Source organism: Agelaius phoeniceus, chromosome Z (genome assembly GCF_051311805.1).
Source record: "Agelaius phoeniceus isolate bAgePho1 chromosome Z, bAgePho1.hap1, whole genome shotgun sequence".
In the NCBI taxonomy this organism is placed as follows: domain Eukaryota; kingdom Metazoa; phylum Chordata; class Aves; order Passeriformes; family Icteridae; genus Agelaius; species Agelaius phoeniceus.
The window spans coordinates 4,664,984-4,692,418 of record NC_135303.1 but is presented as its reverse complement, the minus strand read 5'-3'; the positions used below and the strand labels follow the sequence as shown (position 1 = coordinate 4,692,418).

Genomic DNA, 27,435 nt, shown 5'->3' with positions numbered 1-27,435 from the left:
TTTCCTTGAATTTGTCTAAGAATCTTGGTGGGGTTTTAAGTGCATTTTGTTTTCTCCTAACTGGAGATGGTTCAAAGTTTTAATAGGTACACATGTAAGTGTTTTTTTTAAAATTAATTTCCCCAAGAATTCTCTTCTTTTAGACCAGGAAAACTGAAAATCTCTTGCAATCTCCTCTATTACAAAAATAAAGATTTGGGTGCAGATTCCAGGTTATTCAGTTGTTGGATAATTTAGTTTTGTTTTTTGGTTTTTTTTTACCTCAAGAGATAATTATCTTAACAGCCTAGTCTTGAACAGAACTTTCCTTGTGGCAATAGACACTGGGGGTTAAATATGCAGTTTGGCAATTGTTTACATATTCTGGAGTGAAGTTTTTGCTTCACCTTTTCTTTTATCAGGTGTCATCCTGAATCTTTTAGGCCACGTGTCAATGGTTCTTAAGAAATGAGGGTCATATTATGACAATGGAGACTGATTATTTTGTTCTAAAATTAGATTTTGTCACCTTCCTAGATAAATTTAAATGCTCGAAGATTGCTGAGTTTTAAATCATTAAGAGCATCTGCAACAGCTGAAAAAAAAAAAATAAAGTGTTGTGTAATGGACTTGCAGAAGAGAAAAAAACTCTTAAGAGTTCTGCAATGTCCACATATTTGCAAGGATTGTAGCTTTTGAAGGATGCAGTTGCTTATAATCTAAGCCCTTATTACAAAGAAAATCAGGGTTTTTTTTTTATTCTTTATGATCCATTTCCTGTTTGAGTATTTCTTAGGAGAAAGAAAAAGAAATTGGATGTCAGTGGCTGACCCTCAAACAGCTTATTTAAAGCAAAAAGAATTAAACTAGGACAGAAGAACTCCATTAGGAGCTTCAATTTCTTACCACTTGAGCTTCAATTTCTTACCATTTTTGATACAACTGAGCTATAGTACTAGATTTCTCCTTAATTTGAATGCATTCATAGTAGTGAGGGACACAAGATGTTTATTACTGGAAAGACATGAAATAAGGTTAACGAGAGGTTGGTTGTAGTTTCTTTTTTTTTTTTCTTTTTTTGTGGGAGATTGTTCTTAATTATTACCTGCATAATTAAGTATAATTTTTTTACAGACAAGGACAAACAGCTTTTTCCCTGTTTTAATGCAATAGTTTCTAATTCCTCTTTGATTAAACCACTTTCTGGCTGGAGAACTTTCATTAACCCTGGTCGATTTGCACATGTTGTGATCCATGATTGCAGGATCACTCGGAACTCCCTTTCCTCCAACCCTGAAGTGCACTGTAGATGTTCCACTTGGTTTCTTCTAGAGCCTGTCTGCCATCTATGTATCACATTAATGATTATGATTATGAGCCAGAGTGCTATTTTAAGACTTGAGCTTTGTATTATTACACCAACTGCAAAAATCTGATTCCTGGAAGGAGTAAGTGAGTGAAAATGGGGAGGAAAAGGAGCAAGGTTCTCATTGGGACCCAGGATACTCATGGTGCACCTCAACGTGCAATCCGAAGGATCAAATCTATATCTGAAGTTGTTTGGGGCAAATAAGTTTTTTTTTGGGCAATGTGTTACCAGCAACTTGCTCCTCCTTTTCTGCAGCATCCCTTTCAGCTGGCAGGACCAGCATCTTGGTGCCACCACCACGAAACAGACAGGGGACCTTCACTTGCCCAGGTGGAAAAGAACTCTTGGGAGGGGTAGTCAAGGAGAAGAGGTGTCAGCCTAATGGTAATCACTGGTCTGAGATCTGTCAAGTGCTGGAAAAGTATATGTTCTTTTACCTGGGGCAGAGATGCTGGCTGCCATGCTGCGTGTGAGTCAGTGGGCAAATAAAACTGTGTATTCTGTCTGGTATTATAAATGGGTCAGTGATGGATTTGTATTACCTGAGGAAATGAACTGGCGGACACAGAAGCTTCTGCTTGCTGCCCTGCAAATGTCAAATATAGCAGAAAGCTTGGGGGAAGGGGAGGGATAGCTGGAGACAAAGGCAGTGTTAAAATAGCCAGGGTGTCAGTGGAGCTCCTCAAACAAACATGTGCTTCTGAGGGGTGGGCTGGGAGAGCTGAACAATCTTTAGGCTTCGTTAATCAGCATTTTTTCACCCTCCAGCAGGGTTTCAGCAGTGGATCTTGCTTTATAATTGGAGTCATACATGAGGTGGGCTTGCATGAGGTGGTGTGCTGCTGCACTCAGCTTTGCTGGCTGGCACAGAACATGAATTCTGGTCCTTCGGTTTTGTAGTGTTAAAAACATTCCTCTGAAAGTCCTTTTCCGTCCTCTTCACAAGCTCTCTTGTACTTTTAAAGTACTTCTGGAGCACGTAAGATCTCTGGATGGACTGAGGGAGAGGGCTTCTCACTCCCCAAGGTCCTTAGGAAGCTGAGCTCTTATGGGTGTGACAGACAGGCAGAGGGCTCTGGCTCACTTGGATCTGATCCAGGCAATGTTCCTTTGGTTCCCAGCTGCCCTGTGAACTTCTCTTAGCGAGTCTTGAGTGACCAAACAGGGTAATGTGGTGCCAAATTAGGGAAGTGATCTCTGGCTGGAAGATTACTCCTCTCACCAGCCAAGTTCAATCTTTGTCACCACGGCTACAAGAGGTCCAGTTCAGTTTCTGCACCTAAAGGAGGAACATGAGTCCAGAAAAACAACTTTTGACATACATCTTTCAAGCTAGTGATATTCTGGCTTTATTTGGCATCACATTTTTTTAGCTGGAGGCCCAAAGCAGAGCCTTGCTCTTTTGCATTTGTGGTTTCTAAGCGCTAGTGACTTGGTTTTCACCTCTGTGACTACACTCAGACTGCCTGCATGTGTTTTAAACCAGCTGTGTTGGCTGGTCTAATCTCAGATCTCTTAAGATTAAAATTCTGTGGCCCCTAAAATAATCCAGCAGTTTCTGTGTTCCCATGGTTTAGCCCTGTCACCAGTTCATAAAGCTGTATTTAGCCTCTGTAAAAATACTGTGCTTCTTGCAAACTGAGATTTGGTCCTCTTTAAAGCTCGCAGCACTGCCAGTGACCATGGAACGGAGCATGGGAGTTCAGGGTGAATGGCAAGATTACCTCTGAAGGCACTGGAGGGTGTTTTAAGGGCAGATGGCTATCAGGAGATAATCTCTTCTCTCTTCAGACTTTGTGACTGTTCTTTCAGTCCACGGTCCTGCATGGAGTTTGTCATACCTGCTTTGCCACTGGCAGGACCCCCTTTTAAACAGCTTTTCCTGGCAAGGACGAGGTCTTTGCTGGGGTTGTGCCAAGCTGAGGAGCCTGCTCCTCCCCTGCTCCTTCCAGGGTGAGGCTGGTAATGCATCCTTTGTGCGAAAGCTCCTGGAAGGTATTTGCAAATGCATGAGAAGGAATTAGGTTGTTTTCTGGAGTACCCAGGCACCGGTGCTGCCGTGTTCTTCAGCACCACCTACTGACATCTTCTTCCTCTCCCTCTCAAACTCAGCACACACCGGGTTTTGCACCTCTTTCTTACTCGAGGTAATTACCAGTACACTCTTGGCTGGAAATTAGAAACCCCAGACCCCAGTGCTTTCAGTTCCATTGCGCCATATGGGGAGCACTAATGAGCAAGGTACAAAAGCCAAGCTGCTTGGCTCTGGTGTCTGTTTTCCTTGCCTGGGCCAGCCCTCTTGCCCCTGGTGTCTGTGGAGAAGAGCACTGAGGGGCTGTGGGTTGTGCTGGGGAGGTGAATGACTTGGCTCGTGTCCTGTTAGCACGGGAACCCAGTGGCAAAACCACATTTCTGCCCTGAATTTTTGCCCCATCCTGCTTCACCTCCCTCTTAAACTAGTTCTGCGCAGCAAATTAAGTGTCATACTTAATAAAGTCCTACTCTGACCATCGGGTTGTTCAGATTCTCATATATATATTTAGTGTCTTTCTGAATTCTGTAGGGATTAATAACTTGCCATGAAAGTAATTCAGAAGATCAGAAGAACCCATCCCAGCCTTGCTTGGAGCAAGAGCATTTAATGTTTGAGAGCCTTTCTCATCAGGGAAGTTCTTTATCCTCAGACTCTGTTGCCTGTGCTCTGTATCGTGTACTGCCTCACAGCTAACCCAAAGGAAAGGGAAAAAAAAAGGCCAGAATTGTAATTTGTATGACAGTCTATGTTTGTCATTTGATAAGACTGTGGCATTTTATTTGCAATCTGCTTTTATTTCAAAAGTTTGAAGTTTGAAAGTACCCTTCAGGCATTTGGATGGCCTCTTAATGTATTTTTTTTTAACAGATCAGGTATATATGTAGATCCCAGGTCAGAAAGAAAGAGAAGAAGCATTATTTGTGAGAAAAGAAGGAGTCATCAGCACTTAGGTAGCTTGAATCAGTAAATCTCTAGCAGAAGCAGACAGATAAGTGCCACGATCTGTGATTCTCCTTTCACACCTTCTTCTAAAATCCATGGTGTGCCTTTATTCTGCTATGGTCTTACAGTGAGATGACTAATAGGTATTAATACTCAATAACTATATTTTTCTGGGGTTTTGGATATTTTGTTTACTTGTTTTGCCTTTTTTCCACCCCCGTTTTGAGAAGTCATAGTCGTGGGGAGCTGGTGTAGTTGATACCAGTGTATCAATCATTTGGACCCATTTAAACTCATTCATGTGAGAGGTTCTGTGAATCCTTGTTTTCTTAAAGTGAAAAAAAAATAAAACCCAACTGTTCTTCAGGCAGCAGTGAGAATCATCTCTTCCATGAGCTTTAAGAATAATGTGGTTTAGGTACTTTTTAATGTAGAAGATTTTGCAAGCTGTGCTAGATTTAGTGTGGTCTTGGTGTCTGTATTCGGGAACATAAATAAATATCAACTGTATGGGAGTTAGCCCTCCTATTTTCCAAGACAGGGAGATTTCTGAAAAGTTTGGAAGATAATGTACAAAGCATGTAGAAGAAGACTTTGTTTTGTGAAATCAGATCTGAAACCCACTTCAGGTTCAAACAGTCTTTCAAGTAGCCGGATAAGGACATTTTGGGAAGAAAATGAGTCTGTGTCTTCTCAGTTTAGATTGTTTTTATTATTGTTTTGTACTGAATCTTCAATAGTAAAGTTATGCCTGAAAATACCTTAGATTTTGATAATACGTTTCCATGTAAGTCAAGGGAAATTTTTACTTGAAGAATGGAATCACAAGCATCAGCTCTCTTATGTCCTTAGCTGTTGAGTTTCAGAATGGAACAAACAACCCAAAACTGGATGTATGGAGATATTGATAATTAAAGCTGTAACCAGTGATATAGTTTTATCATTAATTCCTTCACAAGAAAAGATGAACCACAAAGTATGTATAGTATGGAGTTGCAACCCAACCCATGGAGTTCTCTCAAAATCTGGTTGTATCAAATAAAAAAGAAAAAAAAGTGAAGAAAGAAATGGCATTTCAGTTTAGTTTATGTTGTTACCAGCTCAGAGAAGTAACTCCAAAGACAGTCCTCAGAAGACCAAGAATTCCAATAGCTTGACTTTTCCAATGACTTTTTCAGTCATTGAAAAAGACCCATGAGTTGAGTACATTTACCTGACTGTAGTTGAGAGTTGAATTTATTCCCTGAATTCTTAATTAATTATGGGGTTTCCTTTCATAAATGAAAGGAGAGGTTGGCATCCTCCAGTTGGAATAGCCTTCAGGTTTCCAGTTTCTCAAATGTGCCCATTTTTGCATTCCCCCTATGATTTTCTTTGTTTAGTCCTGATTTTTGCTGTCGTGATCTTACATTATAAAAAGTGTTTAAGAAGAAAAAAATCAGGGGCAAAAAAAGCCCAAAACCAAAGGTGAGAGCTGCAGCTCCACTGTACATGGGCTGGACCTGGCCAGGAGCCCAGGCAGCGGGGCTGGAAGGTCCTCAGCACAGCTGTAGGCGCTGGTATAAAACCCAGGCTTCTCTAGCAGGAGAAAAATGCCTGAGGTGTTACTCATGGGAATTTTGAAAACTTGTCTTATCTGTAATTATATGCCAGCAAATTTTGTTTCTGTGGTGTTTGGTAGTTAAATTCTGGATGGGTGGGGAAGACTGGAAAAACCTCGAGGACCATGGAGTCCTCATGTTCACCCACTAAATGATGCCCCCAAGGTACATATGCACACATCTTTTAAATACCTCCAAGGAGGGTGACTCATACACTTCCCTGCTCCAAGCTCGGGGGAAGAGATTTTCTCCTCAGCTGCACCTTTTTGCTGAGTAAAATGAGGGCTCTGAGTGCAACCTGCAGTTGTAGGGATGAAGAGGGCTCTGATCATCTGACCAGAGGAAGGGCTGGAGATGCCTTTGTTTCACATGCAGTGTTACTAATGCTGAGCTGGAAGCTGGTGGAGTGTTGTGTGGTCTGACCTTTTTAGTTGTGGTTGTGCATGTGCATATTCCTAACTTGGAGAAGCTCTGCTGACTCCATCTCAAAATATAACGGATGGGTAGTTCAAACCACAGAAGCTCAGTTTTGAGGTCAGTGCCTTGGGCTTCACAATTAATTTTGTATTTTGAAGCTTTAAAACCAAACTTAAACATAATGATTTGTACTACTTTGGCTGCTGCCAAATTCTGTAATTACTGTTGTTCAACAAGCACAATTATCTTTTGTTTTGGATTTTTAAAAACCTCAAAATCTAATGCAACTGTTCTCAGATGTTCTCAGGCGTTTATGAGTGTAGAGAGGATGCTGTAGACGATTTGAGACCACCTTGTGTCTTTAAAACGGTGGCTTTGAGAATCTCTGCTGCCCAATGTTTTGAAAGCTTTTTGCTCGTAAGAAAAATGAGAATACCTCCATATTTAAGAAGACGTTGTAAATGCAAATTAGCCAGACAATGGCATTTTAATAATGTTTTGTGAGGTTAGCATTGCATTAGTAAGGGTATTTTAGAAGTCACATATTATTTATACACAATGTGGTCTCAAGAGATTGCCTGTGAATATGTTCAAGGGCTTCTGGGATTTATGGATTCATTTAATGGTGATTTTGTTTGGTTGCTTCAGGTTTTTCTTCCCACACTTCTGCTGCTGAGTTACTAGATTTGGTAACTCCTGTCTCACTCCACCTCCATTTCCCCTCTAAATTTTTTTACTGAAAATGTAAAGGGTTATGGAATGAGTTAGCTTAGCTGACCATGATGGAGACATGTGAACTTTGCTTTGTCTACGTGGCTTGGGATGTGGCTCGACAGTGTTTTAACATCTGCTCTTGAAAATGCTCTTTGCTCTTTTCACCTGGTGAGTCTTTCCTGGTGTCATCTCCCGTGTGGACAAAAAAGAAGAAAGATGCACATTGTGTTACAGTTTCTTCTGATATATGAGCTCAAACTGGCAGTGTGAGTTTTTAGCTCTCAGCAGGTGATGGGTGGTGGAAACATCACACTGAAGTCCACTCAGCTCTAGCTGAGCTGAGGTAGAGCTTGTTCCTCACGGGAAGAGCAGCAAGATTAACCTTTCTTGGGCTTGGTGCTGCCTTTGTGGTGCAGACCTTGCTGAGATTGGAGCTGGAACCCATTGGAGAGTCTCCACCAGTTCTCTAATCAGCAGCTATTAATGATATCTCTCAACATGGTTGGTTCAAGCTTGTGTAGAGGGCAACCAGCATCCTCAAGGATGCATTCTCCAAGCATCCACTGTGTGCTGGAGATGAATGAAGATGGTGGTGGCTTTCACCTCTTGGAGCTGCCAGGATTGTCCTTTTTTTTTTCCATATCCTCAGCGTTGGTCTCCCTTCTGGTTTTCTATTTCATAAGCTGGCCTGAAGTTTTCCAAGAGAGGAAGAGCTTAGAGGGTTTGCAGTGATGTTTCTCAAAGGTCTGAAGTTTTCGGGGGGCTGAGGAGGGCGAGGTCTGAGGGGGGGGGGGGAAGAGTGAGATTTTTGTGTGTGTGCGCGCCGTTGTTTTTCATCTCTTCCACACAATGGAGCTTTCAGAGAACCTCTCTTAAAAGGCATAGCTACAGCCTTTGTGTGAAGGGTGTGTCTGCTGGCAGGGTTTGCTGATGCAGACAGGCTGGGTGGTGATTAACAAAGGTCATTAGACTTTGGAATCTGGCAGGGCAGTGGGGTGGTTGTGTCTTCTGCGCCAAGCAGGAGAGCTCCCCAGGGACAGGCCCGGCTGGAGCCTTCCCGCCTGCTGTCCCCCCTCACTCCCCCGCGCCTCCTCCTCCTCCTCCTCCTCCTCCTGCTGCTCCTAGGAGGCTCAGCTGCGTGTCGCCTCTGCCTGTAGGACAGCTTGGACCAGTGTCTTGACGCTGTGAATGCAGCGTTTTGTGGAGCCACGTTTTGTCATCCATGGGACAGGGGAACCCAACCCTGAGGAGATGTTTTGGGGAAACCTTCTGCTGAAGGAGAGAAGGTGCAGCTCTGAGGGAAAGGCACAGGGAGAGGAGAGCAGGGACACGATTTTGGAGGGCAAGCCATGCAGGAGAAATGTGAAGGAGATGTGATTTCTGAGGTGTGGTGATTTTTAAAGCATCACCTTGAGGAGGAGGAGTTCAAAAAGGGAGGGGGAAAAAAAAAAAGAGGAAAAAACATAGAAAGAAAATAAAAAGCTGGTGTGCTTGAGCTGAAGCTGAGATAAGTGAGGCCATGTTGTGCACAGGCAAGGAGCTCCGAGGCTCTGAGTGCAGGAGTTGTCTGAGCTAAAATGGCTGCTCCCAAAGCTCAGAGGACTAGGGCAGCTTAGTGAGTCTTAAAGCTTCAGTGACGCAGGGGCTCATATCTCTTGAAAGTGTGATAAACACATTCAGTGGAGCTGTGGCTTGTTTGGCTGAGATGAAAGGACTAAGCTTGGGGGATGGGTAGTGAAAACTGGATGATCTGCTTTTCTGTGAAGTGCTCTAAATGCAGGAGTCGTCTGCTCCATGGAAAAATTTGTTTTCAGGTCTAATGGACTGTGCTAAAGGAGACGTGGGGTGGGGCTTCACTCACTGCTGTAATTTGATCCAGAGCAGATAGCAACCTCTTCCACACAATTTGGTCTGGTGCTTGCACATAAAAGCTTGAGTATCTCGATTATTGTAACTTTGTTAGCTGAAAAGAAGCTGGTGCAGCGTTCATTTTCTTTATTGGTGGTGAGAGGCAGTGGGGGGAGAGAAAGGACACCGTGCAGCCTGCAAAGTAGAGAAGGTAAATGTGAGGAGAGCCTCTGTGCTCAGGCTGTCCGGAATTTGACCAGCTAGAAGTTTATTTTAGCAGGCTATCAGGAGAAGCATTCTTTCATCTAAAATCCTGGTGCAGTACCCTCTCTTGTTTCTGTGCCTTAATGTTTTGGAGCTTTCTTCTCACTTTGTTAGGTTGCTTCCTTCATACTCCATATACAACAAACACATGGGATTTAAGTTGCTGTGGGCTCCTGTTGTATCTTGGACCTCTGAAATGCTCCATTTGTCATCCTTTTCCAGCAGATGCATGGAAGTTTAAAGAGGCAATTGCTGTATTAGCATAGGAAGGTGGCTCTTGTGCATGAGCACTGCACAGGGTAGGAGGGTCTAAGTCTTTTGTTTGGCTTGTGCTTTGTGTCTCCTGTCCTTCATGGCAGTGCAGCCCTCTGTCGCAGGATTAATTGTCACAACTGAACCACTGTTCTTCACTGTGTCTTGTGTTGCTTTCCACTTGAAGGCATGCAGGGTTTTTGGATAAATCAGGGAAGTCCTAATGACTCTTGAGTCTTTGTAACTCATGTTTCCGTTGTATTTTTTCAGTGTGGTTATTCCCGTTGCTGTCCTTTTCTTCCTCCGGCTGTCTCCATCCCCCAGACTGCTAAAGGCACAAAGGTCTTGTCCCTAGAATAGACAGAAATGAAACTAAACATTTTAACAAAGACTGGAGGTGCCCTTAAAAGCTTGGTGGAAGTAGGGCAGAGCAAAGTATTCTGCCTTGGGTTTGTGTAAGTGTATCTAACCTTGCTGTTAGGTCTAGGTTTTCAATATCAGGACAGATAGTAGTATGCTGTGAAGAAAGACAGATTTCTCCCTGTGGAAGCTTTTGATGCATGGTACTGAGTGAGGCAGGAATTGGCAACTTCCAGGAAGCTTAGAGTGTGGCTCCTGAAGGCAGAAGCTGCTGTATTCTGATAGCAAATTCCAGTGTATGACTGGGAGTAATGTGCCATTTCTCTGCACATGGGCTGTGGTCTTTGAACAAGACCAAATTCTGAAAAAACAGCCCGATGGAAAAGCCAAGAGGACAAAGTCCACTGGATCAGTAGTCACTTGTCAGAGAGTTGAGTCAGCAGCTTGTGAGCTACCTAGATAGGACTTCTTGTGAATCTGAGCAGACGCTTCTTAATAGGGTTAGGAAAGGTTGAGTTCCACGCCGCTGTGTTTGTGGAATCTCTGCAAGTGACTGAGTCATCAAAAGCTTGGTGTTACCTTGCTGTTCCCAGGATTTGTTCCAAAAGCTGCTGTAAACTCATACCGTTCTTCTCCTGTTTTCTCTTGCAGATTTTTCTAATGTAAAAGATCATCCTGAACCATGGAGGTCCTGCAGTGTGATGGCTGCGATTTTCGAGCTCCATCCTACGAAGACCTAAAAGCTCACATACAGGATGTTCACACTGCTTTCCTGCAGCCAACTGATGTCTCTGAGGAGAGCCCTACCCAGCCAAGGTCTGGTTCCATCAATGCCAGCAACCAGACTGAGGTTGAATTTTCTTCTGTAAAGGATGAATTCGCAATTGCAGATGACATAGCAGGTAAATCTCAACTCCAAGACTGATCTCAGCTCTTAAGATCTCAGCTCTTACCCCCCTATTTTACATGTGTCTTATTTCAGTGTGTTTTGGTTTCTGCCTTAATTGTGGCTTAAAAATCTGCATTTATCTTTATGGCTGGCTCAGCAAAGCAGATATCTAGCATCAGCCATACTGGCTCTGACCATGGCTTTTATTTTTTTCCCTGCAAATGCAAGCATGGAGGATTTATTTCCCAGCTTCTTTTCATGGGGCTCTTCATACAGATTTTTCATTTTCAGCTTTTTCAAGGTTGTTCTTCACTACCATGAACCACCTCAAAATTACAACTTTTGTTAGTTTTCAAACTGAAACTAGTTTTATTTTTTCCCCCCAAGAAGGTCATTTTGGAAACTATCCACCCAAAATTGTACACCACAGTCATTTATATGTAGAAATTATGCATAATGGTCACTTTTCTGACCATTGCCAGGTCTGTAGATATTACCATAAGCAAGTGAAGGAATCATGTAATGGTTGTTGTCAGTTCAGGGTGTGGTTACATTCTTAAGCATACAGGGTGGGTGAAGGAAAAGCCTTTTTAAATTTTATTTTATTTACAAATTTACATATACGCCTTAATTCTCATTTTAGGGCAAAATGCAACAAGTCAGATGGGGACTGGAAGTTACTATAGCCAGAGCCAGACTTTCTATGGCCAGCATATGGCTCCAAACCCTAAACCAACCAGCAAGTTTTTCCAGTGCAAGTTCTGTGTGCGTTACTTCCGTTCCAAAAACCTCCTCATAGAGCACACACGGAAGGTTCATGGAGCACAGGCTGGGGGGAGCTCAGTGGGGCCACCGGCTTCTAGTTCCCTAAATTACAACATCATGATGCATGAAGGGTTTGGTAAAGTTTTCAGTTGCCAGTTCTGCACCTACAAGTCACCCAGGCGTGCGAGGATTATTAAGCACCAGAAAATGTATCACAAAAACAACCTGAAAGAGAGTTCAGCTCCTGCTGCTGCTGCTGCTGCTGCTGCTGCTGCTGCTGCTGTGTCTGAATCAACGTCTGCTTCTGTGCCAGTGCAGGAACCCTGCAAGGAGCTGCCGGCAGAGGTGGTGGAGCGGAGCATTTTGGAGTCGATGGTCAAGCCCCTGACCAAGTCTAGGGGCAACTTTTGCTGTGAGTGGTGCAGCTACCAGACACCTCGGAGGGAGCGCTGGTGTGACCACATGATGAAGAAGCACCGCAGCATGGTGAAAATCCTGTCGAGCCTGAGGCAGCAGCAGGATGGAACCAGCGCACCCGAGGTGCAGAGTAAGAGTGCCCAGAGTGCCTCTCCAAACTCGAATTACATGTCCATGAACACTACAGGACGTGAGATGTCGAGTGCTAACGTCTCAAACTTCAGGGGATCTATGGGCAATTCACTCATCAGGCCCAACTCTTCTACATCTTCGAAGTTTTCTTCTGTGTCTTACCCTCAAATGAAGCCTAAGTCACCTCACAACTCGGGCATGGTTAATTTGTCTGACAGATCCCGCTATGGAATTGCTGATATGACGAATTCTTCTGCTGACCTGGAAACAAGCAGTATGCTAAATGACTCCAGCTCAGATGAAGAGCTAAATGAAATGGACAGCGAGAATGGCTTAAACTCTATGGATCACCAGACCTCAGGAATGTCTGCAGAGCAGCTGATGGGATCTGATGGCAACAAACTATTGGAAACAAAGGGGATTCCTTTCAGGAGATACATGAACAGGTTCCAGTGTCCTTTCTGCCCTTTCCTGACGATGCACCGCCGAAGTATTTCCCGTCACATTGAGAACATCCACCTGTCTGGGAAGACGGCTGTCTACAAGTGTGACGAGTGCCCCTTCACCTGCAAGAGTTCCCTGAAGCTCGGTGCCCACAAGCAGTGCCACACGGGAGCAACATCCGACTGGGACACCATGAACTCCCAGGCTGAGAGCATTGCCTCGTCCCTGAACGACAGCACGGTGTCCTACGAAAGCGGGAATATCAACGGCAGGAAATCAGCCGGGATGATGGAACCCGTGCAGCCGCAGCCGCCGCAGCCACAACCGCAGCAGCAGCAGCAGCAGCAGCAGCAGCAGTCGCCCCAGCCCCATTCACAGCATCCATACAAGTGCACGTTGTGCAACTATTCCACCACCACTTTGAAGGGCCTCCGAGTTCATCAGCAGCACAAGCATTCCTTCTGTGACAACTTGCCAAAATACGATGGGCCGCCGTCAAACGCACCGCAGGAGAGCGAGGCAGATGCTCACCCCTCTGCCAGCACGGTGAAGAAGAGCCAGACCTCCATCCTTGGGCTCTCGTCTAAAAATAACTTTGTTGCAAAAGCCCCCAGGAAGGTCTCAAACGACTTCCCTTTGGATCTCTCTCCCGTGAAAAAGAGAACTAGGATTGACGAAATAGCGAGCAACCTGCAGAGCAAGATCAGCCAAAACAAACAGCAGGAGGATGCTGTGATTAACGTAGAGGATGATGAGGAAGAGGAGGAGGACAATGAGGTGGAGATAGAGGTGGAGTTGGACAGAGAGGAAGAGCAAACAGAACCAATGATAGAGGTTTCCAGTTCTTACGCACCCCAGCAAATGTGGGGCAGGGAGGCTAATGATTCCCAGAAGGAGGCGAGCTTCAGGAGCATGCAGCACGACTACAATTCCACCAACGGGGCGGAGATTGAGCTCACTTTGTCTGAGGATGAGGAGGACTACTACTCTGCTGTCAGCATGAAGGAGCATCAGAGCCCTAATGCCTCTGTTCTGGGCAGCCAGTCCAACATGTACGGTACCGACCAGAACAACGAGAATTCGGAGTTCAGCGACTCTGGCAGGCTTTACTATTGCAAACACTGTGATTTCAGCAACAAATCTGCCAGGAGTGTTAGCACCCACTACCAGCGCATGCATCCCTACATCAAATTCAGCTTTAGGTACATCCTGGATCCCAATGATCACAGCGCAGTGTACCGGTGTCTCGAGTGCTACATTGACTACACGAATTTTGAAGACCTGCAGCAGCATTATGGGGAGCATCATCCTGAAGCTATGAATGTACTGAACTTTGATCATTCTGATCTGATTTACCGCTGCCGCTTCTGCTCTTACACAAGCCCAAATGTTAGAAGCCTGATGCCACATTACCAAAGAATGCATCCCACAGTGAAAATTAACAATGCAATGATATTTTCGAGCTATGTTGTCGAGCAGCAAGAAGGGCTGAACACAGAGTCTCAGACGCTGAGAGAGATCTTGAATTCTGCTCCAAAAACTATGGCAACCTCCACCCCCGTGGCTCGCGGGACTGGTGTGCCAGCTGGTTTTAACAAAAGTGCCACCAAGAGTTTCAGTCCTGAATGTGAAAATCAGAAGGAACCTTCAGTCAACACTGTGGTTGTTTATGACTGTGACGTGTGCTCATTTGCAAGCCCTAACATGCATTCAGTTCTGGTGCACTACCAGAAAAAACACCCCGAAGAAAAGGCCTCATATTTCAGGATCCAGAAGACCATGCGTGTAGTCTCTGTCGACAGGGGCTCTGCCCTCGCCCAAATGTCCTTTGAGCTGGGGGCTCCCATCTCCCCGAAACTCTCCAGCTTGGGTTCTCAGCCTCCACCACCCCCTCCACCACCCCCAGACCTCTCTACGGAGCTCTACTACTGCAAGCACTGCTCCTACAGCAACCGCTCTGTCGTGGGGGTGCTCGTCCACTACCAGAAGAGGCACCCGGAGATCAAGGTCACGGCCAAGTACATCAGGCAGGCCCCGCCGACCGCAGCCATGATGAGGGCAGGGGAGCTGCCCCCCGGCATCCAGAGGCCGCCGGTGTCCATGCAGCAGCTGGGCCGCGAGGGCTCCGTGAACCCTCCGGAGAACGAGATGTTCTTCTGCCAGCACTGCGACTACGGGAACAGGACAGTGAAGGGCGTGCTCATCCACTACCAGAAGAAGCACCGCGACTTCAAAGCCAACGCGGACGTGATCAGGCAGCACACGGCCACCATCAGGAGCCTCTGTGACCGTGGGCAGAAGAAATCGGCTGGCAGCCTGCCCGCCCACGCCTCCGGCGCTGAGCGGGACAAGTCCAAGCTGAGAGCCCTCAAGTGCAGGCAGTGCAGCTACACCTCCCCTTACTTCTATGCATTGAGGAAGCATATCAAGAAGGACCACCCAAATCTGAAGGCCACGGTGACATCCATACTGAGGTGGGCGTTTCTGGATGGCTTGATAGAAGCTGGTTATCACTGTGAATGGTGCATTTATTCACACACAGAGCCGAGTGGCTTGCTTGTGCATTACCAAAGGAGGCATCCTGAGCATTATGTTGATTATACCTACATGGCCACCAAACTCTGGGCGGGTCCCGATCCTTCCCCTCCCGCCCTAGTGATGCCAACAGAGATGAAGACCTACAAATGCAGAGACTGCATTTTTGAAGCATCTTCTATTTGGGATATTACGAATCACTACCAAGCATTTCACCCTTGGGCCATGAATGGAGATGAATCTGTGTTGTTAGATATCATTAAGGAGAAAGATACTGCTGAGAAAACGATGCCACAGCCTGATGAAGGTGGGGTCAGGATGGAATCTGAAGACCAGATAGCAGCACCACAGATGGATCAGGATGCAGAGTGTGCAGAGGATCCCAGCCTTTCCCATGAGAAAACTGTCCAGCTGGCTTCTGCAAATCCTGCCATCTCCTCCACTCCATACCAGTGTACAGTGTGCCAGTCTGAGTACAACAACCTGCACGGCCTCCTGACACATTACGGCAAAAAGCATCCTGGCATGAAAGTGAAGGCAGCAGACTTTGCTCAGGATATAGACATTAACCCAGGGGCTGTGTACAAGTGCAGACACTGCCCCTACATTAACACACGCATTCATGGCGTCCTCACACACTACCAGAAGCGTCACCCATCAGTAAAAGTCACTGCTGAGGACTTTGTGCACGACGTGGAGCAGTCGACTGACATAGCTCAGAACGACGTGGAAGAGACAAGCAGGATTTTCAAGCAAGGCTACGGTGCTTACCGCTGCAAACTCTGCCCCTACACCCACGGAACCCTCGAGAAGCTGAAAATCCACTATGAGAAGTACCACAACCAGCCCGAGTTTGACGTTTTTGCCCAGTCACCGCCAAAGGTGTCTGCCTCAGTGGAGCCAGACATGGTGACCGAAATCAAGGCCTCCCCAGAAATTGCTGCTGAGGACGTTGGGGAGGTCTCCATGCCGGCGCCTCATTTCTCCAGTTCTCACCTAGTGTCTCACACAGTTTTCCGGTGTCAGCTCTGTAAATATTTCTGCTCCACCCGGAAGGGGATAGCAAGACACTACCGCATCAAACACAACAACGTCCGGGCGCAGCCGGAGGGCAAGAACAACCTCTTCAAGTGTGCCCTGTGCTCCTACACCAACCCCATCCGCAAAGGGCTCGCGGCACACTACCAGAAAAGACATGACATTGATGCTTACTACACTCACTGCCTGGCAGCCTCCAGGACAGTAAGCGACAAACCCAATAAAGTGATCATTCCATCTCCTCCCAAGGACGACACTCCTCAGCTCAGCGAGGAGCTGAGGAGGGCTGTGGAGAAGAAGAAGTGCTCGCTCTGTTCCTTCCAGTCCTTCAGCAAGAAGGGCATCGTGTCTCACTACATGAAGCGTCACCCCGGTGTTTTCCCCAAGAAGCAGCACGCCAGCAAGCTGGGGGGATATTTCACTGCCGTTTACGCTGATGAGCATGAAAAACCAGCCCCAGCCGAGGAGAGGAACGACTTTGAAAAGCCTGAGGTGGAGGCTGAGGCTCAGGAAATGGAGTGGCTTCCCTTCAGGTGCATTAAATGTTTCAAGCTGTCCTTCAGCACGGCAGAGCTGCTGTGCATGCATTACACTGACCACCACAGCAAGGATTTGAAGAGGGACTTTTCCATACTTGGAAGCGGCACCCGCTCTCAGAGCCCTGTCTACCAGTGCAAGCACTGTGATACAAAATTGCATAGCACGGCAGAGCTGACTGCACACTTGAATGGTCACAATGAGGAATTCCAGAAGCGTGCCAAACGTCAGGAGAGGAGGAAGCAGCTTTTGAGCAAGCAGAAATATGCAGATGGTGCTTTTGCAGATTTCAAACAAGAGAGGGTAAGGATTTGTGTGTCTGGTCTCTTTCTCTGCCCCCTGCTCCCCACCAGGGAGCCCACCAATGCCCACTTGCATGTTCTCTTTGACAGCCAAATGACCACAGGCTAATGAATGACTCAGAGTGCCAGTGAGCTCCATAAGTCAATTACACATCCTGCTTTAATTTCCTCATCCATCCTCCCTAGGTTCTGTAGGAAACCTTGTTCCTTCCTACCGCTTCCTTCAGTATTTTCTTTATCTTCTTTCCTCCCTCCCACGCTTCTGGAGGGCCATCTGTGTCTGACACTTGCTTGTTCTTTTGTGGCAAGGCTGCCATGTACTTTCAGATTCTCTACAAAATGTCCCATCCCCTTCTTCCATGTCCCTCTGAATAACACATCAGTTTTCTTCTCAACCTTCTCTCTCTCAGTCCTTTGTCTCATTGAGCACTCCGGGTTAGCATGACACGGATCTGTCTGGTGATAGGAGCTTTGGGCAGGTGCCTCATAAGGAGAGGACCAAATTGTTTTTCCATTTCTTGCCCACTTACCCCCTTCCTTCTGCTTCAGTTTGAAAAAATGCACTTGCGCAGGAAAAGCTTTGCACAGAAGTTGGGGAAGTTCTGGGGTCGTGGAGGAGGAGGAGGAGGAGGCGGCACAGTTTCAGGCCAAACCACAATGGTCTTCTAGAGGACCACTGTTAGCCATAAAATGAATGTTTCTTCTGCACAGATGTCTTCTCCATGTACTTTTTAGGAATTAACGATCTCAGCAGAAATTGACCTTGCAGTTCTGCAAGACTGGACATCAAGTGTAACATCAGGTCTAAAGTCTGGTCTGTGCTCCTAAAAAACGAGGTGGCAAAACCCGCCTTCAGTGGTTTGTGCTTGTGTGCTCAAACAGGCTTTTGGACACTTGGAGGATGTTTCAAAACTCAAGGAGAGGAAGGTGGTTGGCTACAAGTGCAAGTTTTGCGTGGAAGTGCATCCAACACTCAGAGCCATCTGTAATCACCTCCGCAAGCATGTCCAGTACGGGAACGTCTCTTCCGTGTCGGCCACTGTAAAGGTAAGAATTCCTGAAAGCTGACCGAAAGGGACTGAAACTACTTGCATTGTTTAAAATAAAGGCCTCGTTGATAACCTGTGGAGGGCTCTCGTGAAGCTCTGGATGGGTTTTGAACTGGGCATTCCGGTTCAGCATGATGTTTTAATCTAACACTGAGTTTCTGAAGTGCATTTGGTTCGTTTCAAGATGTTTTTTAACTTATTTTCACTCTCAATCCAGGGGCACGAAGACTCTTTAATCCTCATTTCTTCCCAGCCACAAAGGAGTTGGTGTCGTTGATGACCAAAAGATGGTTTATGAGCGGGAAACTTTATCTCAGCTGCTTTATGGGCTACATTTCTACTTAGTTAAGCTCAAAAAAGAGTAGTTTGTTTCCTTTTTTTTTTCCTGTATGTATATGATTTTTATTTTAGGAAGAGGAAGTGTGCACATACGAATGTGTGAAGCTGCTTGTGGTGCACCTTTCCACATGGAATTTGCACACTGGCTCCAGACAAAGCATTCAGTGGCCACCTGAGCCAGTGATCCCCTCCAGGTGATGAGGTGCAAACGTTCTTCCTTTCTCCCTGTGGAAAGGGGGTGCCTCCTATGACATCTCCAAGGACAAGTGGTGTTCCAAAGTCCGATTTCCAGGATGTTTATTGGCAGGGGAAGTGAAAGTGAAGCAAGGCTGTGGGAATTAGCTCTTGTCAGAGGCTCCTGCTGCATGAGTGACAGGCCTTTTGTCGTGACATAATCTGCTTTTTGTGATGAAGCCCTGTCCTCCACAGCCTAACTCTCCCCACCTAAGAGAGCTTTCATTGCCCTACCACTGACATTTCCTTGCCTTCTCACCTGGTACTCCTGACAGATTCAGATGCTTCTCTCCTAAGAGTCCTTTCCCTCTTCTCAATTCTCAAGTGATGCTTGTGTAGGGTCAGTGCTTTCTTTTGAGTAAATAAAATCTTGCATCAGGGAACAAAAGCTGAAAGCCATGGCCTAAAGAATGTGCTGGAAATGCCTCTTACAGGATATTTAAGCAGCTGCACAAATGCATGCTCTAGTTAGAAATGGGAAAGGAAGGTTATGAAAGAAAGTTAAAAAAAGGACTTTTTCTGTTTGCTCTATATTTTTAGAGGATTCTAAAATTCTAGGGTCTTAGTCTACCAGTTTGTTTCTTGAGAGTTTGATGCTGATGAACAAAGTCTGCTGAAGAGTAGACAGCTGTATTAGTCTTCAGGGTAGCTACAGTCAGCTAGAGCAAAATAAACTAAAATTAACTTCTCTGTAATTTACTAATTATTATGTGATCAAATTTAGAAGATTCACACCAAGACCATGGAAAGATAGGTTTCTTGGCTTTTTGCATGATCTGACACAAACTTGCTCAAGGAGTGAGACTTTTTTTTTTTTTTACATATGCATGCATGTACATAATAGATGTAATTATGTTTTTCTCTCCCAAGAATAGGTAATTTTTTTTTTTCAGAAAGACATTGATGTGGAGCTTGTGTAGGGATATGTTTAGAGGAATAAAGCAGTGGGAAGCCTGGACATTCTGGTGAACACAGGGGAAAGACTGAGGGGCAGAAGGGAGAGAGAGAATTGATGGCTTTGGGGGGATATGTCTTTTTTAGCAGGAAGCTGAAGATCCTTCAAACACAACTTTGATGGAGGGTTTTGAGGGAGCCAAAGACCCTGGCATTGTGGAATTTACAGAAGCTGAATATGGAGCATCCCTGGAAGATGAAGCCAGGCCTGGGGGCTACCACTGCAGCCAGTGTGACCGGGTTTTGATGTCTATGCAGGGTCTGCGGTCCCACGAGAGGAGTCACTTGGCTCTGGCCATGTTTGCCCGGGAAGACAAGTACAGCTGCCAGTATTGCTCCTTTGTCTCTGCTTTCAGGCACAAGTAAGTTGTGGCTTTTGCTTTTTTTTTTTTTTTTTTTTTTTTTTTTTTTGCTTTTTTAAAAAAAAAATTTAAATTATTTTGGGTTTCCTAAAGAGTTGCCAGCTAGCGGTGCTGGTTGGTGGGCTGACACTGAAGGAGAGCTCGCCTGAATTGATGCTGAGCCACACTTTTCTCGTGGTGCTTACATTGTTTTCCACTCTGCAAAAAAGTCTTTGGCCGTTATGATTGGCTGTTTGTGAAAGATTGCACCTCTATGTGTTCCTGAATTCGTGTCAGCCTTCTTTGCATGCAAGCCAAAGAATAAGGATTATTTCAGTATGCAAACAGTGCAGCCCCACCACTTATGCACCTTTGTCAAATTAACAAAGAGAGTTAACAAGCCAAAAAGAGAAGAGTTAATCTTGCATATTTAAGAAACTTCTGCTGCATATAGTTACCTTGTTTGTAATGACTACTTTTTTTGTGGGCTGATTTTTCATTTCTGATGTTAAAACAGTGTCATAAATTTACCTTAAATCAGACTTTTTTTCTTAATTATGGCAAATTATGCAATTTCAGTCAAATATTTCAAATCCATAACAGTATGTTGAATGAGTGACTCCCTCATCCTGCTTCCTCATCTGATATATGGTCATAATAACAGTCACATTTCTTATCATTTGTTTCCCTGAGATTTGACTTAGCTTAAAGTCTGATAGTTTTAAAAATTATTTTAATAATAAAAATGTATATGTCCCCCCAAAAAATGGGGTTTATGGTATATTTTCCAGTGGCGCCCTGGACCTGATTCACAGGTCTGTGTTTCCTCTTAATTTCTGGGGAGAGAGCTGCTCGTTCACTGTTTTAACAAAAGGAGACAGATCCAGGTGCTCATTTGATGCAGGCACTCTTAAATTTGGTGATGATGTCGCCGTTTTGCAGTCAAATGCAGCTGGAAGAGAAGACATTTTTTGGCTCCTTGTGTTAAAAAGCAAAGTTTCAGCTGGTGTCACAGCATTGCAAATTGATGTCGCAGTTGGAAAGGTCCCCGGAGTTGAGCAGCCAAGGGTAGGAGAGGGACTTGGGGGAAGGATGTGCACTGCTGGGTGTATCCCACCCTGCTTTGGAAAGGCTGGCAAATGAGGGGAGCCCCTGCAGGGCTTGCTGTTTGCCTGGTAAACTTGCTTCAACAAAAAGACTTCTGTGGAGTTTGGTGCCTCTGTTTCCTACTGAGGATAAGTCATGTCCCAGAAGTTGCAGCATGGTTGAATCAAAAAGTGGTGGATGGCAGGGAAGAACTCACCACCTAACTTGATGATAGGTGTGGTTTCTGTTGTTGAAGTTGTTTGCTTCTTTTTATTTTTGTTTCTGATGCAATTATTCCCCTGGGAGATTAGGTCGGTGAAGGAACCCAAGCCAAATGTTTAAACAGCCCACTATTCTCCCAAATCTGACCAAAACTATAAAACCTCCTTCTGCAAGAGTGCAGCTGGCAAACTGTGTGGTTGTGAATACAGTTTTAATTACTGCCATGTTGAGTACCTTAAGGTATGTATATTTATAATAGCTTAATATGTATTACATACCTCTTTGGCAGTCTGCTTTAATTGTTAAGTAATCTCATGCCCTGGAGGCTGTTTAAAACAAGTTTTGTTTTATGAAGTATTCACTGCGAGTCTTCAAAGCCTTACTCATTTAGGAGATGTTTTCCCCCATTTCTCTGGAAAAGCTGTGCGTTTTGTCTTGTCCCAAACTCCATCCTGGATTTCTGCTAAGTTGTATTTGTATGAAGTGACCCTAAGAGGAGATACAAGTTCATTTTCTATTTTTTTGCTGTTATCAGATGTTTGAATACACAGGCTTCAGTGTTAGCTCTCGTAAACAGGGATTTTCTGGCTCAAGCTCTTGTCAGTGTGGGACTGAAGATCACGTGAAATCTTGTGTAGTGTGACAGGGCTGGAACAACTGCTATTTGAGCTACATGTTGATACTCTGTAAAAGAGCAGGACAATTTGGGACGAATGAAAAGAGCTACGCCTGAAATACTTCTAGAACTGAGGTGGGGGTGGAGGGCAGTTTTGGCAAATTGCAACTCCTGCAGTGTCTCTGCCCCGTTGTTGTTCCATCGCTGTGCATGAGATGACTCAAGCTAAGACCAGATCACAAAGCATGAATGTGTCCAAAGTGGAGGGCTGTACTGGAAATATTTACAGCTTGGGCTCAGACTACCTGCCTGCCACCCAGAGACAGTGAATTCATGTCTGTCAGCCACAGCACAGGAACTGCAGAGCTCTGCAGGATTCACTCAGTTAGAATGAATTTGATCTTCTGTTAGAAAATGTGGGAAGCATCCTTTTTTCTCCTCCAAACTTTAGTGAGCTGCTAGGACAAATTGTGTTGAGAGCAGGTTTTGATCACTTCAGAGTATTCAGGCTGTTGGTACTTCCATTTTCCCTGAAGAAAGTAGAGGCTGGTCTTTTGCCACTCCTTCTTCTCCTGCTGAGCTTCATGTAGAATCTCCTACACTGCTGCTTCTGAAACTCTGCTGCCTTTTAATCCTGGAACTCATCAACTGTAGCCTGCTGGCACCCTCCCCAGAGCAGGATCTCTAATCTGCTTTTCCTGCTGTAACCAAAAGAAGGCTTCCTCAGTAAAGCTGGTCAACAAAAAAAAATTTTTTTTTTTTTTTTTTTACTCTTGATCACCAGGAAAAGAGGGGACATACATATTTTCACAAAAAATGTTTGGCAGGAGAAAAATTGTGTAACGACAATTTTATAAAAAAATAATTTCTTGCCTGTTTCATGTTTCTTCAGCTGGTCCTCTCAGTCTGGATCATGCATAACTTAATTTATACTAATCTTGCCCTATAAGTTTATTTAGGTGGCTTGCTCTCTGCATATACAGAATTGGTGCCAGCTCTGCTCCTTTCTTTGACACTCGATGTGACTTCATTGTGCGAGCAGACCTGTTGAATTTGTTGAAGAGAGAGTGTGAGAAAGGACCTTTACTTGCTCTGCTGCTGCTGTAAAGTGCTTTGCTCTGCCTCTGAAGGCACAGCTGGAACAAAATTGACCCTTTTCTGTCTCCCTTTTCTGTCTCCCCTCAAGCCTGGACCGCCACATGCAGACCCACCACGGGCACCACAAGCCATTCCGCTGCAAGCTCTGCCCCTTCAAGTCCTCCTACAACAGCCGCCTGAAAACCCATATCCTCAAGGCTCATGCTGGTAAGTTCTGCCCTCTCAGTCTTGCAGCTGAAATGGCCCACTGTGTTCTTGTGGCTGGTCACAGATGCTGGGGTGAACCGCGTGTTTTGTCACCAGAGCTGGGTAAGGTTTTTCCGAGGGCCGCACTTGTGGCTGGACAGCCGACGGAATCTGTTGGGCTAAGTGGGAGTTTGGGTAGTGGGAAGGGCAAGGATTTAAACTGATGGGCACTTCAAGAAGTTTTTTTCTTCTCTTTTCTCTTACACGAATGATATTTTTTCCCTTATTTCTGCTTTTCTCCAAGTGGATTTCATCGCTTGTACCGTAGATGCCATAACGAAACTGGCAGTGAGCGTTGCTCTGCTCTTTGCATTTTTGTTTGTGCTTTAGGTGACTCTGGGAAAAAGACTGTGAGCAGCACCTTGGTTTTTGGTAGAGTCTTATGCTGGCTTTCCTGTTAAAACCTACCCCTGCAAGCACTGGGAGTCAGGTCTGTGTGCAACAGGCTCAGAATGTCAAAATTGCATTACCCAACATGGAAATTTGTCTTGCAAATTTCAGTATGGAATCCATACCAGCAAGCAAGCAAGACATGCTTCTGAGGAACAGGAATTGGGAAGGTGATGTGTCACACAGAGTAGGTCACCTGAAGTTGTTGCACCTTTGATTATTAAAAAGTGAGACTCAGGATTTCCTCGTCTTTATTCCTTGGCCATAGACTCTTGGCACCATCACACATCCTTCATTGAAGGGTTATCTTTTGGTTTGCAATCCAAACATGCACTCTGGTGCAGATAATAGGATAGTGACCAGTCTGAAAATCTGAGAACTAGCCCAGCTGTTTAAAAGTTGTGAGTAGAAACTCTTTGAACAGGAGTTTCTGATTAAAAGGACCCACAAGTATGTTCCTTCTTTTATTATTTGGTTACACAAAGTCATATACTCTGGAGTGGAGGAGGAAGGTGGAAAAATGGGGAGAAAAGGCATAAGAAATTTGTAGCTGTCTGCTGATACAAAAAAAAATCGTTGTTGCCATTGATCCAAAGGCATTTTTCATCTACACAGAAATACAGGAGGAATTGATGGTCTTGTGTACTTTGTTTCCTGTCTTTTTTGGGTTTTTTTTGGATTTCACAGAGCTTGTGCCAGTTTCTGTACTTGGATGGATAAAATAGATTAGCTTCACCTTTGCCACCTTTCTTTTGGGAGGAGCGTGGCATTCTGTCCCTTCTAGGAAATCCAACTGTATGCAGCAGTTCCAGTTCACAGAATCCCACGTCCTGTGTGGAGGAGCCATGGTTCTTTATTTTCACCAACCATTAAGTAATGTTTTCTTTATGCTGTTAGACAGCTGGGCTTCTTGCTTGAACCTGCCAGATTTTCAGACCCAAAGTTACCATGCAACTAATATTTACTTCACACTTCATGTAATTCATTGATTTATTTATTAGGAATTCATGCTTCTGAGCTTTGTTTAGTGGACAGACACCCCATGAAGGGCCATATTTTGCATTCTACAAGAAACACAATTTCATGGTTGCCTAGATAGTGCTTGCACAGTGACTTGGGTAATAGAGTTTCCAAAGGCTTATGGATGTTTCTGCCTCAGTCCCATTTCTGCCAAGTGGATGGTGATGTCACAGAAAAGTTGCTTGTATGTTTTTCAGTCAGAACTTTGCTTTGGTGTGTTTTGACTCAGTCATTCAGAAATATGTATTACTGAACAAGCATGTCTGGCTTCCTCAGACTCCCCAGTTTTTCAATGGCATGGTGGTTCTCTGAACCTCTCTTATGTTACCTTTTGTTGTTTTTTCTTTTCAATTGTCAATCATCTCATTATGCATTTCTTCAGAATTTAAAACTTCAGTCCTCCTGAATTTTCCCTGAACTCTCCTGGAGATCTTTAAAAGTCCATAAAATCCTGAATCCTGAAGTGTTTTACTCAGTCTGCCTCTCTGCCTCATTTTCTGGGTACGGATCAAAATTCAGTGAACTACAAAATCCGTTCTTGTGTGACAGCTGGTACCAGTGTTTCTGGCATTTGTTTTTCATCCAGTGTGTGTGCCATCTCCTTTGGCATGGAGCAAAACAGTTTACAGTTACTCTAAACGGGCTCTCTGTTGTTTTCATCTGAACTTTTTCACCTGTTCTTTATCTTTTTTTCTTTCTTTTTTTTTTTTTTTTTGCTTGTGTTTTTGAGGAATCCTTGTTACCGATTTATTAATCAGCAATTACTCTGGAAATGCAGAAATGGGTGATTGTAAGATAAGAGCATTGGTCCTCTTCAGTTTCTATGTATTCTGGAACACAGTGCTTTGAGTACATATCAAGTGTTGAGAGCCACTACATAAATGCTTGCATTTATTTATTTGCATGTGTATTAATATTATCACTTGGTGAGGCACAAAACTAGCAGTCAAAAAAAGTGCAGAAGACTTCTGTTGGGCCAAACTGTAGCTTTTCCTCTGCAATCAGGCACATCCTTTCATGCTTTGATGTCCACTGGAAACAAATTGTGGGCATATTTATTAGTGTGTCCAGGCTGCTTGGTATGTAATCATCTTTTATTTGCTTTAATGTCTTGTGGTGCTTTTAAGTTCATGCTTGGTGCACGTTGTCATCCAGGAATCTCTTTGCACTGACAGAACCATGAAGGTCCATAGCTGTATCCCACTGGTGGTATCTTGTAACCTTGCAATATCTTTTGTCCTTAAATTATTGTGTTTCATTGAGCAACTCGTTGTGCGTGCCACTCAAGAAATGTTGTATTTCTGTTTGCAAAAAGGAAATATGTAACTCGTACAATGCACAGGTGAGGAATGTCACTTGAAAAAAACACAAAGGGGAGTTTTTTGTTTCACCACTTCAGACTCTTTGAGTGATCTCTTATTTTTCAGATGCACCAAAAAAGGGAGTTCTAAGAGTTTGTATTTTGTCCTGATGATTAGCATGGTTTTTCTGGAGGACAGGGGTGGGAGTTTTGTGGAGGATGGTTGCTAATCATTTCAGGTGTGCTTACTCTGAATGGCTGCTGTGTTTTTATATTCTCTTTTGGTTCACTTATTTCTGGTGTGGGAAACAGTGCTGCTTTGAGAACCTTCTTTGCTGGATTTGTTGAGAGGTGGAAAACATTTTCTGCTTCATCCATTACCAAAACTCTCGTTCTTCTGTTGCTGTTCATGAATATTTTGCTTCTGTATTAGTTTTGGCACCTTTTGTACAACTCATATGTGGCCAGTGTTAATCTTGTACCTGGAAGTGGCACTTCCAAAACAATAATTTGGCACCTGTATATAATATCACATTATTTGTGTTGGGACAGTTTCACTTTGTGTTCCAGTTGCCTCCATGCCTCCGTGCAAAACAAATCTTGATTCAGGATTTGTTTCCCCTTGTTTGCTGTCTCTATGGCTTGGAATGTATTCAAAATTAAATCCACTACTGTGCATTGCTTCTGTTCTTTCACTTCTTTTAGTGGTTTCTCATAACACACTTCCACACAGCCTGGTAGATACACCCTTTTGTACTTGGCATTGCTGTGTTCACCAGCCTTGACTTGGTTGCCACTTCTTTGAAGATTGATGCTGCCTTATGGCAGGTTTTTCTAAAGGAAAACTCTAACCTTTCCCAAATGTTTTTTTTTTTCCTTTCTTTCTTTTTTGTTTGTGGAGGGCCTTTTGCTAGAGTTTTGTAGTGTCCTTCTTGCTTCATTAATAATGACGCTGGATGTGCTGCATGCAGAAACAAACGACTTCACCATCTCTAGTTGCTGTGCTCCCAGACAAATTTGGAAGTGCTGTGGTTAAGTTGCTCCATTTTCATCCCAGAGTCTGTTTTCTTCCCATACCATGCAACACAGGCATGCTGAAAGTCTGGTCTCTGTTTTTTCTTGACATCAGCCGCTGTACAAGGATCTGCAGTTACAGAAAGTGATACTTTGGTCCAAGGCAGGTGTCTACACCCACAGACTCCAGACTGCTCCAACAAGGAGGCATGCATAGCTTGTTTCCTTTGGGATCAGTCTTTTTCTCTGAAGAGTCCATGGGAATTTTACTGCCAAGTTCAGTAAGAGAAGTGTGAGGGCCCCATTTTGTTTCTTTTGTGAGCTGATGACTTGCCTGTATTTCGCTCACCCAGGTGAACATGCCTACAAATGTTCCTCCTGCTCATTTTCCACCATGACAATCAGCCAGCTGAAAGAGCACTCCTTGAAAGTGCATGGGAAAGCACTGACACTACCAAGACCCCGCATTGTCAACCTTGCAGCCTCACACGCCCACCACACCTCCAAGAACCACACTCCTGCTGAAGAAGTGGAGGACTCTAATGGTAAGAGGTGCCTCAGAGCAAGAATTTAATTGTCTAAGGTGCCGCTTAATATTTGTATTGCAAACCAAATGGCAGCAGGCAGCTTTGCACCAAAAGCATCTTCGTTTGGTCATTAAGAGGAAACCAGAAGTTGCATCAGAA

The 27,435-nt window shown here is 44.5% G+C and overlaps 1 protein-coding gene across 6 annotated transcripts in view; it reads left to right on the top strand.

Moving 5' to 3' along the window:
• ZNF462 (zinc finger protein 462) overlaps positions 1 to 27,435 on the top strand; it is a 90,685-nt gene that overhangs the window by 28,787 nt on the left and 34,463 nt on the right. For 3 of the 6 annotated variants that reach the window (XM_077172366.1, XM_077172367.1, XM_077172368.1), the window contains exons 2-7: positions 10,433 to 10,683; positions 11,314 to 16,841; positions 17,723 to 17,887; positions 19,504 to 19,778; positions 22,868 to 22,986; positions 27,103 to 27,294. In XM_077172366.1, the coding sequence (XP_077028481.1) occupies positions 10,464 to 10,683; positions 11,314 to 16,841; positions 17,723 to 17,887; positions 19,504 to 19,778; positions 22,868 to 22,986; positions 27,103 to 27,294 (6,499 nt within the window). In that variant the 5' untranslated portion in view covers positions 10,433 to 10,463. The remainder of the gene's footprint in view (positions 1 to 10,432; positions 10,684 to 11,313; positions 16,842 to 17,722; positions 17,888 to 19,503; positions 19,779 to 22,867; positions 22,987 to 27,102; positions 27,295 to 27,435) is intronic. The other 3 variants (XM_077172370.1, XM_054653406.2, XM_077172369.1) reach the window with 3 other exon arrangements.